This window comes from Chrysochloris asiatica, unplaced genomic scaffold (genome assembly GCF_000296735.1).
Source record: "Chrysochloris asiatica unplaced genomic scaffold, ChrAsi1.0 scaffold00007, whole genome shotgun sequence".
NCBI lineage: Eukaryota > Metazoa > Chordata > Mammalia > Afrosoricida > Chrysochloridae > Chrysochloris > Chrysochloris asiatica.
Window position 1 is genome coordinate 134,014 of NW_006408525.1, and position 14,020 is coordinate 148,033.

At 38.5% G+C, this 14,020-nt stretch overlaps 1 protein-coding gene across 1 annotated transcript in view; it reads right to left on the reverse strand.

The window, feature by feature from the left end:
• Positions 1-298: 298 nt before the first annotated feature.
• Positions 299-14,020, reverse strand: part of UTP6 (UTP6, small subunit (SSU) processome component, homolog (yeast)) — a 42,621-nt gene continuing 28,899 nt past the window's right edge. Inside the window, exons 12-19 of the mRNA XM_006832294.1 lie at positions 11,348-11,427; positions 10,893-10,970; positions 7,016-7,195; positions 5,721-5,801; positions 5,437-5,546; positions 4,373-4,439; positions 3,020-3,092; positions 299-456 (exon numbers count right to left, since the gene is read on the reverse strand). Of these exons, the coding sequence (XP_006832357.1) occupies positions 299-456; positions 3,020-3,092; positions 4,373-4,439; positions 5,437-5,546; positions 5,721-5,801; positions 7,016-7,195; positions 10,893-10,970; positions 11,348-11,427 (827 nt within the window). The remainder of the gene's footprint in view (positions 457-3,019; positions 3,093-4,372; positions 4,440-5,436; positions 5,547-5,720; positions 5,802-7,015; positions 7,196-10,892; positions 10,971-11,347; positions 11,428-14,020) is intronic.

Genomic DNA, 14,020 nt, shown 5'->3' on the forward strand with positions numbered 1-14,020 from the left:
ATATACAGGAAAGTTGTGCAGACAGTACAGAAAGTTCTCCTCTAACTATTCTCCCCACTTCCTGCACACATTACTCCTATTATTTGCACCTTGCAGTAGTGTGGTACATTTGATGAACCAATATCGATTTGTGTTACAATTGATGAACCAATATCGATACATTATTATTAAATAAAGTCACACACAAAAAAAAGCAGACTGCTATCTTGTGAGCCATCTCTAACCAAATTACAATCTGAAAATCTGCCCATAGGGCTTACAATTCTTTTTCACCAAATTGCCTGTGTTCTTCCTCTTTTCACAGCTGGCCAGTCTGATGCATAGCATGTTTAGCTACAAACACCTCTACTGCTTCTCCCTGCAACATCTTCATGGCTCGCCAATAGATCTGTCCGCAGTTCTCAGCTCTACCAAGTGGGTGATTCAATTCCTCTTTTATGTAATCCATCCACAGATCTTTAAAGAGGACAAAAAAATTACCGCAAACATACAATTAAAAAACTGGCAACGTTTTATTAGGTAAATTTAATTATTTAATATTGATTCAACTCAAGATTTCTAAGAAATTTAACTTCTTACTGCTACTTCCCTAGAGCCCTACATGAGACAATACCTTTCATACTTGAATTCTTTGCGTTAAGGTATATCAAAACAAATTTTAAATGAAAGTAGAAAACATTCATTTTAGTCAGGACAGCCTGTTATTCTTGTTGTAAAAAAATACTACAATTTTTAAAAGGAGGATTTTTCTGAGCCTCTTTGAAGGTGACATTGACTCCAATTAATTCACTGTAACTTTAAAACTTTTTAATAAAACTCGCTTGGGATAGCAAAACACGACTTTCATTCATTTCACCAGGACAAGGTCAGTGAAACCAGGTTAAGTGGTCATTTTTCGTTCCTTCAGATGAGGCTGAAGACTTATACATCAGTATTTTTGTGTTCATATAAAAAACCCCAGATTATACATAACATACCTCTGCCCATGGGTACACCTGACACGCCTACAAATGAGTGCAATGTGGTGACACTACATGACAACTAATGCCAATCTATATCCCGTTTACCCTTTGCTGTAACTCCCCTCCTTTGCAGTTCTGACCTATATGTTATTACCCTCTTTTATCACAAATAAAGCACTCATACATATAAAGAGGGCTTCAAAATGTTTGTGGGAAAACTCTATTTATCTTTACATTCCATTTATCTATGAACTTTGTGAAGCTAACACATGGAAACAATGAGATTACATAAAAACAATTCTGACATTGTATGCCCATACATATACCGCATAGTCTCATGACATTCCCAGAAGTGAATTTTTGGCCTCATTCACCATGTTACAGGTCAATTCTATCATTCTGTTAATTCTCTTTCTGTCTGTTTACTTTCTTTAATCTCCTCCTTATGTGTATAAAAATAAAAACATATATAAAAAGACATGTATGAAAAAATTACTTTTGATCATAATTGTTAATAAAGGTATAATGCCATGATCAAAAAGTCATAGACTGAGTTTGGCATTTCCCCAGTAATCAAAAAATAAAGAATGAAAACAGGTGTGCATTAGTTCAACCATGAATGAAAAATCTCATCAGACCATCTTAAATGAAACCATTAGATTATATTGTTAAAGTGCTGTTAAGAGTTGAGATGGTTCAACTCACAGTGACCCTATACAGGGTTTCCAAGGAGCGACTGGTGGCTTAGGTTTCCAAGGAGTGGCTGGTGGCTTTTAACCACCGACCGTAATGTTCCAACTGACCTTGCAGTCTAGTGTTTATCCTATACCACCACACCAGGATTCAATTAGGTTATGTTGTTGATGTTGTTAGGTGCCATCGAGTTAGTACCGACCCACAGCGACCTTATGCACAGCAGAACGAAATACTGCCCGATCCTGGGTCAACCTCACCACTGTGGCCGCGCTTGAGTCCATTGATGCTGCCACTTGGCTAATCCATCTAGGTGGGGGTCTTCCTCTTTTTCTCTGACCCTCCACCTTACCAAACACGATATCCTTCTCCAGCGATTGGTCCCTCCTGATAATATGTTTGAAGTATGAGAGACCAAGTTTGGCCATCCTGGCCTCCAAGGAACGCTCTTGGCTGCACTTCTTCCAACACAGATCCGTTTGTTCTTTTGGCAGCCCATGGCACTTTCAATATTCTCCTCCAACACCAGAATTCAAAAGCATCAATTCTTCTATGATCTTCCTTATTCACTGTTCAGCTTTCACATGCTTATGAGGTTATTAAAAATACTATGGCTTGGGTCAGGCGCACCTTAGTCCTCAAGCTGACATATTTGCTCTTCAACACTTTAAAAAAGGTCTTGTGCAGCAGATTTGCCTAATGCAATACGTCATTTGATTTCTTGCCTGCTGCTTCCTTGAGTGTTGATAGTTGATCCAAGAAGAATGAAGTCCTTGACACCTTTAATCTTTTCTCCTTTGATAAGAATGTTTATTGCTGCAGTGGTGAGGATTTTTGTTTTCTTTACATTGAGATGCAATCCATACCGAAGGCTGTGCTCTTTGTAGGACTGCTTATTTCATAGTTTCCTTATGTTTTAGTGCCAACTGAAGTCAGCAATGTGTAAAAAATATCGGCAATGTGCACCTATGATAACATAAGGCATTAGCCAACTGGTGCAGCAGTTGGCTAAAACATACATAGAGCATGCATCGTTTGTGGAAAACTACAGTAATTTACCCCTTCCAAATATCACTTTTAGAAAAACAAACTGAGCAAATCTTTCTCTAATCCAGAGTTCTTAATATAAGACCCATGGACTCTCTGGCTTGTGAATCCCTGAAATTATATGAAAAATATGAAAAATTCCTGAAAAATTGCTCCCAAGTATTTACACAAAAGGAAGAAGGCAGGAGAAGAATGTAATTTTATCCTCAAAGATGGTCATGATTCAATAAGGTTAGACACACTGTTCTAACCACACTGACAGGCCATAGGCAGCACATCCAGACAGACCCATTTGTCTGTAACTGAAGTCTACTTACCAGAATCTACAGATCCAAACTCTCGTAAAGCCCTCTCATAATATTCTCTTAAATTCATCATCTTGGTGGATTCCTAAAAGAAAAAGCAATCTTGTCTTAAAAGCATAATTTATAATGTCTCAATTTAATTTCAACATTATTAGGAAGTTACTATTTGCCAGGCACTTAAGGGCGGGGTGGGGCAACTAAATCGAACAAAGTCTGGCTCTTCTCCAGGGAAAAAACAACACATTAACTTTCTGAAGCCCCCTCATATTGGGTTTTTGAGACTGTAAATCTTCACAGGAGCAAAACACCTCATCTTTCTCCTAAACAGCGTCTGGTAGTTTCAAACTACTGACCTTGCAGTTAGCAACCCAAGTCATAACCCACAACTCATAACCCACAACTCATAACGCTCTCAAGGCTATGTTGCTGTTGTTAGATGCCATCGAGTCGGTGCCTACCCATAGTGACCTTATGCACAGGAGAACGGAGTAAGAATGATGTTTTTACACGACTATCTGGCAATATATATATAAAAAATTAAAAGTGAAATAGTATCCCTGATTCTACAAACCTATCTCAGGAAAATAATTCAAAAGAAAAACATATAAACAAAAAGACTGTTTTCAATTATCAGAAAGTGGAAACAAACTATAAGTAATGGAAAAGTTAAAAAAAAAAAATAAGACAACTATGGAGTTTAAAAAAAAAAAAAGAAAGAAAAATTATAGCTTAAGAATAATACAACCATTAAACATACAGTAACTGTGTATAACAGAAACGTATTGACAAAAATCAATGTGGTTAGTTATTAATGTGTAGGTGCTCTGGTGGGGCTGCCACTACTAATGGCAGGGTCAGTGGTTCAAACCCACCAGCTGCTCCACAGAAAAAAGATGAAGTTATCTGCTCCCACAAAGATACACAGTCTCAGAGACCCTAAACAGAGGGGTACCCTGAGTCAGAATTCACTCAATGGCAGCAGGTTTGTATTAACCTGGATTTCAGTGTTCAATTTTTTCACCGAGACTCCTGATGAACTTTTCTGCGCTCACCAATTCCAGCTAATGACACCAGAAAGCGTTACTGAGGGTCCGCTCTCTACCTAATAACCCAGCACAACAGATAGGCATTAATTATGGAGTCAGGAAAGGCTACCTGTAAGAGGTGGCATATGAGTTTTCTATTTCCCAGACACATACTTTCTCTTTTTTGCTTGATTAACATTCATAAGCCATGTCTATGAAAAAAGGGTTGGATCAGGGGACCAAAACTTTACACTGCTATAATGAGACCTTTTAAACTAATAAAATGGTAATAGAAGCCACAAACCTATTTTCCTGGACAAGAAATGAACAGAATACTTACTTGCTCCTTTTCAAACTGGATCATTTTCCTAAAAAAATCAACTGAAAATGGACGTCTTTCCTGTAAACTAAAGAGAAGAGGGAAAGGAAGGCAATTTTATTTTCTACAGTGACAAAAGACCTCATATTTCACAAATACAAAATACCCATTTTAGTGCCTCCACAACTCATGCTTTAATAAAGACGAGGCCACAAGACAACGCAGGAACTTGACCCAAACCACCATCTATGCTCGATGCTTTAAATCTTAAGGATTTACCCATAATCACCATTATCCTGGTGTGGCACTACAGGATTAGCACTGGACTGTGAGCCACAAGGTTGGCAGTTCAAACCCACCAGCTGCTCCTCAGAAACCCTACACAGGGTCACTATGAATCAGAACTGACTCGACAGCACTTAACAATCATTATCCAGCATTCTTCCTGTTCTCTTCTTTGTCACTTTGCCAGTTTTAAGTTCTCTCTACATCTCAAGGTCTCTTGGAAGAAAACCAATTAATTCCATTCCTAAAAATATATTCTAAGGAAAGAATTTCCAAGTAATATTTATGTAAACACTCATCAAAACACAGTTACTGTGGCCAAATACATTATGGCACATACACAAATTGGAATTATCACAGATATAAGATTAACTATGTTAAAAATAAATTTTAAACTGATACATTAACATAAGTTTTGTTGTGTTTTTTTTATGAAGGGATTATAATGAATTATTTATTTTGTGTTTTCCAAAATGGGTTGTTGTTGTTGTTAAGTGCCATTAAGTCAGTTCTGACCCATAGCAACCCTGTATAGAGTTTCCAAAGACCCTAACCACCGACCTTGTGATTCAAATGACTTTGCAGTCTGGCACATTAACCCCACAGCGCCACACCAGGACTTCTCCACAATGGCTAATAACTTTTTATTGTTCAAAAGAGGAGACAGAAGCAGAACTTTTTTTAAAAAAATGTCTGAATTACTTCTTCAGATACTATTTGTGGTACATATAATCTGGGTATGAGGAGGAGTTGAGTGTGGGGAGAAGAGACCAGCAGCAGATGTGAAAGATCATCAGTACCTTCTAAACACTGCTCTGGCCTTCTTGTAGCCACCGCTTCGATAAGCCCAGTCAAGGTATTTATCCTTCAGGATTACTGAGTCAGCACCTGCAACAACGAGGATCGCTTTCTACAATTTAAAGGAAAAACAGCAACAAGTTGCATGAGGCCATTTACAGATAGTGAAACAAATGTTCTCAAAACCACCCCAGGGCACTCAATTCCATAGTGCTGGAAAACATCCTTCAAGCTAATAATCAGTGAACAATATTTACTCATTCCCTAAACACATCAAGACCTATACCTTAAAGATTGCTTCAGTGTCTTCTTGGCTTTTAGTACCTTCACTCCACTCTGCCCAAGAAATCCACAATGGCAGGCAAACCTGCTCACAATTAAAACATTAGAAAATGACAGCTTAGCAGTATGTTCTGAAAATTAGCCACTATATATAAAATAAAGTACAGGACTCCTAACATAATCAAACTTTATATAAAGTAAGGATTCATTCTGTTTAAATTCTCATGGATTCCAGACTTTCTGGAACCACGGAGGCTGGATGAACCCTTGAAAACTACTGCCCTGAGATAATCTTTAAGCCTTAAACTAAAATATCCCTGAAGTCTTCTTAAAACCAAACAACAGTGTGGCTTAACTAGAAGAAATGTCTACCTTGAGCATTATACTCTTTTATCAATTCTCTATATGGGGAAAATTCACAACTTGAAAAATTAGATAGGACCCTTATGGACAGTGAGTTTAAGTGAATGGAGGAGGAACAACTCAGGAAAGGAGGGTGAATATGGTTACACAACCCAAAGAATATAATCAACATCACTGAACTGTAGAAACTGTTGAATTGTGTATTCCCAACAATAACAAAATAAGTAAAATGTAAAAAAAATGCATGTATGTATATGGATTAATGTTGAGTTTGCCTTCTGGGCATCCAGAACTGCCTAAAAGGACAAGCTACCTACTCGTATAAAGTCACCCAGAGCAGCACTTTCTTGCTAGTTCTCATTTTCTTCAGATGGGGAATACTGCCTTCCGTTACTATCACCAAGTTTCTTTCAGTTAATTAAAAACGTAACAGCCCACAGTTAGTCAGACCCACAATACAAATACTAATCTAGGCTGAACTGTCTATCTCATCTTTACTCATATCCCAGAGGCACACACATGTGAGTAGCAATTTAGCTGTTTCCCACTTTACCTTCTCGAATGCTTTTTTCATACGAATACCAAAAAAAAAAAAGAATTGCAAAGCTATAATCTCAAGATTTTGAAATATATGTGTGGTTAAAAGTAAAGAGTCTTTGGAAACATGTGGGAATAAATTCTATTACTATTTCTCACTTGTAAAATACCTGCATAGAATAGGAAATGTTATATAATACATATCATCTTTATTATGATATAGTCAATTTTCAAATGAACAATCAGAGAGGCCATTCTCCATGGACTGACCTCACCAGTGGATGAAAATCACACTCTAGCATCAGCTTTCATGATGTAAGTACACTCTGAATTAGCGTTGGCTGAAGGCTTAGAAGTTTTCCTAAATAGAATGAAATATACAGGACACAACTCACAGACCTGGGGCTTCAGGTGCACAAAGGCTTCTTCAAACAGCGTGGTGATGTCAGTGCTCTTTGATTCAATCAACACCTGCAGCTTCATCTGCCACATCGTCACAGAGGCGCTAAACAATTCAGTCCCCGCAATGGCCACTTCCAGGGCTTCCTTTAAGGAGTGATGATGCAGCAGCAACTCAACCTAGGAAACACAAAGGGTCACTGGGAAATCAATGACTGAGTCCGCAAACACCTGGGCAGCTCATTATCGGAGGCAAGCATTTTTTCCACTAAACCTTTTATCAGGACTGCTAAGCAAGCAAAAGGAGAGCAATCTGGAATTCCTCCTTTCCCTGCTTCCATCCCCAATAGCTATCAGAAAAGCAAAGAAGAGATGAAAACCAGAGGGGCTGAATAATTTACATGAGAATTTTTTAATGAAACAACTGGCTATTCTAGAACCCATATACAGTAAGCTGAGTATGTTGTTGTTGTTAAGTGCCATTGAGTCGGTTCTGACCCACAGCGACCCTGTATACAGTTTTTGAGGAGCGGCTGGTGAGCTTGAACCGCCAACCTTGCAGTTTAAATGGCTTTGCAGTCTGGTGCATTAACCCACAGCGCCACACCAAACTGAGTATAATAATCAATAAAGATAAAACCAGAATTTGTGGGGTTTGCAAAGACACAGGAGAGCACAATGGTGGAACAGTGGTTAAACAGTCAGCTGCTAACCAAAAGGTTTAAACCCACCAGTTTGTCTCTACAAAGATTTACAGCTTTAGATACTACATGGGGCAGTTCTACTCTGTCCTACAGAGTTGCCAGGAGTCAGAAAAGACTCAACAAAACCGGGTGTTGGAAGGAAAGAGATATATTCATTTAAATGGTTGGGCATATTATAAATGGATAAATTTTTTCTGAAATGTAATTTGACACTAGAGGTTGTTGTTGCTGTTAAGTGCCATTGCGTCAGTTCTGACCCATAGTGACCCTGTATAGGGTTTCTAAGGAACAGCTGGTGAGCTTGAACCACCAACCTTGCAGTTATAATGGCTTTGTAGTCTGGCACATTGACCCAAAGCACCACACCAAGACTCAACAATAGGTAGTAAGCATCATAAAGAGTCCTGGGGTGATGCAATCAGTTAAGTGCTCTTCTACTAACCAAAAAGTTGGTGGTTCAAATCCATCCAAAAGCACTTCAAAGTACAGGCCTGCCAAAAGATCACAGTCCCTAAAAATCCTATGAAACATAGAATTCATGGCAACTGGTGTGTTTGTTGTTGGGTTTTTATTTAAGGCAGGAATCATAAAAGTGTCCATATCTGACAACAGTAGGATGAACAACAAAAAATATATGAGTGCTTACATAGGTAGCTATGTATGCATATATATGTATAATACAGGATAGGTATGTATCCATGTATATGTTTATTTCTATAGGCACAGGTCCACATGTTTCTGTGTGCTGCACAAAGATTCATATATACAATAAATATTCATATATACAATAAAGCACACAGGGGGTACAGTCAGGGATACCTCCCAGATATAACCACATGCCTCGCAGGTTTGGTTTCCTGGGTTTGAATGCTTAGGACCATAGTTTCATGGGACAACACAGTCAACTGGTACAACACAACTATGAAGTTTATATTCTACATCCTAGTTTAGGTAAGTAGTATCTGGGGTCTTAAAAGCCGACGAGTGACCATCTCTACTCATCTGGAGCAAAAGAGAAACCAAAGATCCAAAAGAAGAACTTAGTCTACAGGACTAACAGCCTACATAAACCAAAGCCTCAACTAAGCAGAGATCAAAAGTGCAGGATGATGACAACTACCACACATTCTTACTAAGGAGCCTAGGCAGAACAGGGAAAAACTCAGTAACAAAACTCTTTTAAAAAAAACAAGACTTACTGGACTCGGGGAGATTAGAGGAAACTTTGAGACTACTGCACTGAGATTCCCTTTAAACTCTGAACTGAACCCAGGAGATCACCTTTCAGCAAAATAGCAGATTGGCTCAAAAATAAAGAGCATCATCCATGAGTGATGCGCTCCTTTTAAAAACATACAGTGTAAACAAATTACCTATACGAGGCGGCTTCAAAAAGTTTATGAAAAACAGAATTAAAAGATAATGTTTCCACCTGCCTTTTTGTTGTTGTTAAGTGCACTTAAGTTGGTTCCGACTCATAAAGTCCCTGTTTAGGCCTTTGTGGTGCTGTAGAATAAGCATTAGATTGCTAACCACAAAAATCAACAATTTGAACACACCAACTGCTCCTCAGAAAGCCTATACAGGGTTCCTATGAGTAGAAACCAACTAAATGGGACTTAACAACAACATAGTGTTTTCAAAGCTGTAAATTTTTGTGAAAATAGATAGCCTCAACTTTCTTTCACAGAGCAGCTAGTGGGTTCGAACCACTGTCCTTGTGGATGGCGGTCCATGTATATCCTACAATCACCGTGCCCTTGTATATATGTAGATGTATATAACAATAAAAATAAAATCTAAAGTCACCAAATGAATGATAAGGTGGGAGAGTTAAGAAGGGCAACATCTAAGATTTGATGAGTACAGGATACTTGATGTTGGTATAATAAATTATCATATGTTGTTGTTAAGTGTCGTCGAGTTGGTTCCAACTCAATAATGACCTAGATAGGGTTTCTAAGGACAGCTGGTGAGTTTGAACTGCTGACCTTTCAGTTCACAAGGACCTTGGAGTCCAAAGAATTATCTTGAAGCACCATACGCATTATGTAAATAACATAAAAGTATGAGAAAAATGTTAAAAGTAAAAATAGAATATAACTGTTGTTAAGTGCCATTGAGTCTGTTTTGATTAATACTGGCTTTCCAAGGAAGAGTTGGTGGGTTTGAACCACTGACCTTACAATTGGCAGACCATCACTTATCCTACAGCACCACACCAGGGCTCTATAAAACATCACAGCAAGATGCCAATTGCAGTTACATAAAACTGCACAATGATATGGATCAAAGAAGGTATGGATTATATAAAATAAACACTTAAGAAAATCTTGTCCTGATTTTTTTCCACATGAAAGTATTTAAACACATTCAACAGCTCATGGAATTCTCTGACGACTTTGTGAGAAGACAAAGACATAGAACATTATCACTATTTTAAAACCAAGCAAAACACACAGAAAGTTCAAGTGATTTGTCCAAGTCACCTACTATGTAGCAAATACTATGTATTTATTACCACAGCACACTGTTCTGGTCTATGAAACAGTCCTTACCAACACCACAGGTTAACAATGGTTTAATATGACTCTTACCAGAATGCTGACTTCTGAAAAGCATCTAATTTGTCCTTATTGTACCAATGGCTAATCTAGACCAGCCTTCAGAAAAAGGATACTCAATAAAAGACATGTAAATAGACAAACATAATACACCCACACTGAATTCTTTTCTTCATTTTGTTCCTTTTACTGAGATTTCATTTTTCCCAAACACCAAACACTGACAATAAACACTCCCTAAGTTTTACCCTACCGAAATGTTGGATGGGCTGCTTTGGGGCTTCAAAAAGTTTGTGGGAAAATGGAATTAAAACGATGCTGGAATTTTCCCACAAATGTCTTAAAACCCCAGGCATATGAAGGAGCACTGAAGGTGCAGAAGCCCTCAGCAGCCAAAGGTTAGCAGTTTGAACCCATCAGCCACTCTTTGGGAAAAAGATGTGGCCATCTCCTTCCGGTCCTAAAGATGACAGCCTTGGAAATCCAAGGGAGTTGTCCTACCAGTTCTACTTGACAGCAATGGGTATATGACTATGCCTACTGAAGACACATGAGCCCAGCACTCAACAACTGGAATAAAGGCAGTAAATGGGGCCTCCAGGTCCTTACCCACTGCTTGTACTGCAATTCAGGCAGAAGCTTGAGTTCATGTGCCTTTCTAAATGCAGTCATGGTTCTTTCCAGCCTCTGAAAAGAGAAAAATCCTTCAGTTCACCCATCACAAAGATTCCCATTACAGGATTCTGGCCTCGGACAGCAAGCAAAAGCAGTTTTGCGTATCTCTGAAGAATCAGAGAAGGTTTGACTTAAGATCTTGAGTTAGGCAGCTGCACCAAGCGTAGCCCAGCAAAAAAAGGGACACCTAGTAACCTAGCTGCAAGTAGTAAGGTAAACCACTCACAACTTCAGCATGCCAGGTTTCTTCCCAAACAAGAAGACAGGAAGTGGCTAAGCATGAAGCTCAAGAAAGCTGCCGCAGACCAGAGAAGAGCCACGTTTGTGTTCTTCCTTGAGAACAGTCACTTTCTAGTCAGTCACTGAGACCACAGAACACAAGGGCTGACCTTCTTTCTGAGGAGTTCACTACTTGTCTTCTTAGTCAATCTCTCTGAGCAAAAGGTGATGTAACATTTCCACATGGCCTCTGGAAAAGTCCAAACACATGTGATTAGATCACTAATTCTCAAAATTCAACATGTATCTTTTCTTCAAAAGGAAAATTTATCTTAAGAAGAGTTTAAATTAGCCTAAGAAAAAACAGTTATTTCAACATGGACAAGTGGGAAGTGCTGAGTAAAATTAGTTCATCACAAAATACTGTATGAGACGACAGTTGTAAAAAGAAAAGATTCATGCTTAAAGAAACCATCTACGATGGTTACCCAGGAGAAAGATTTCTGCTCCTTTAAAGATTTCCAGCTTCAGAAACTCTGTGCAGGATTGTTATGAGTACGAACCAACTCCACGGCACATAACCACCACCACCACCACCACCACCACCACCGTGATGGTTACTAGGGATGGGAAGAAAGGGAAGATGATTCACCGGATAAAGGGTAGAAAGTAGCACGTGAACTTGGATTATGGGGTAATACTACACAAGAGAGAGGTTAGCAGAGGAAAGATAAAGGGAGCTGAAAGCACAAGGAGGAGTGCAAAACTTCAAGTGAATACTGGTATTCGTTTTACTGTTAACAATGGTACATGGATGAAAAGCATTATAATGACTTGTTGAATGTGATCTGCTCTGTAAACCTTCACTCAATTCACAATAAAAACTTAAAAAGAAAAATAGCTATTCCAATTACAGCCACGCAAACATATCAACTATCAGAAAAAGACAACTGTGTAATGGCAAAAATATAAAAATTAAGAGCTTTCTTTATATGATAAGACTTAGGCACTTTGCCTTTAATTTCTAATATTATAAAATAAAATTTAAATCTGTATCAAAGGAGAATTAAGGTTTCCTAAATATCATTCCAGAGTCCTGTGGTGTGGCACTGTGGGTTAATGCGCTGAACTGCAAAGTTGTCTGAGCCGCACAGTCGGCGGTTCAAACTCACCAGTTGCTCCTTGGAAACCCTATACAGGGTCTCTATGGGTCAGAACCAACTCGACGGCACTTAACAACAGCCAACAAGAAGCATGATTTCCACAAACCATCTGTCAGTACTGTGGTGACTTCTGTGTTGCTGTAACGTTGGAAACTAAGACACCGATTTTTTAAATACCACCAGGTACACCCATAATGGACACGTTGCAGTTGAACTTCTAAGACAGACTAGGATGAACGAGAAGCAGAGTACTTCTGACTATTTAGCCATTGAAGACCTTATGAACAGCAATGGAACACTACCAGACAGCACCAGAATACGGAATATTGAAATATGATGAATATCATCAGAATATTGTCAGATACAGTGCCAAAAGGAAGAACACCTCAGATTGGAAGGCACTCAAAATACTCAAAAGAGCTGCCTCCTCAGAGTACAGTTGACCGTTAGTAATAAAAACGATGGAGTAAAAGCTTTAAGGACCCTGATTTGCTAACGGGACACAACTCAAAATAAGGAGCAACAGCTGTAAACATCCATTAATAATCGAAACATGAAATGTATGAAATACAAACCTAGGAAAATTGGAAGTTGTCAAAATGAAATGGAATGCATAACGATAGATATCCTAGGCATTAGTGAACTGAAATGGACTGGTATTAGCCATTATGAATCTGGCAATCTGGTTTACTATGCAGGGAATGACAAATGGAAGAGGAATAGCAACACTCATCTTCAAAAAGAACATTTCAAGATTTACCTAGAAATATAATGTTTTCTGTGATACAATAATATCCATACACCTACAATGAAGACCAGGGGATATCACTATTATTAAATTTATACACAAACCACAAAAGCCAGTAATGATGAAATTCAAGAATTCTATCAACTTCTTCAGTCTGAAATTGATCAACATGCAATCAAAAAGTATTGATAGCTACTGGTGACTAGAATGCAAAGGTTGGAAACAAGAAGGATCAGGGGTTGGAAAATATGGCCTTGGTGATAGAAATGAAGCTGGAGATCACATGACAGAACTTTACAGGACCAATAACTTATTCATTGCAAATACCTTTTTAAAATAACATAAAAGGTGACCATACACACGGACCTCATCAGATGAAATACACAGAAATCAAACTGACTACATCTGTAGGAAAGAAACAGTATAAAAGCTCCATATCATCAGCCAAAAAAAGGCTAGAGGCAGACTGTGACAAAGAGCCTCAAATGCTCATTTGCAAGTTCAGACTAAAGATGAAGAAAATTAAAAACAAATTTTTGAGAGCCAAAATTTTATCTTGAACATATCCCACCTGAATTTAGAGACTGTCTGAAGAACTGATATGATGCATTAGACACCAATGATCAAAAAACAGAAGAGTTGTAGGATGACATCAAGAACATCACACAAAGGAAGAAAGCAAAAAACAAAAGGAAGACAGAAAAGACCAAATTGGATATCAGAAGAGATTCTGAAGCTTGCTCTCCAGCATTGTTGTTGTTGTTAAGTACCGTGGAGTCGGTTCCGACTCATAGTGACCCTGCACAGGGTTTCCGAGGCTGTAAATCTTTACAGGAGCAGAATGCCTCATCTTTCTCCTGCAGAACTTCTGGTAGTTTCGAACTGCCGACCTTGAGGTTAGCAGCCCAATTCGTAACCACTATGCTACCAGA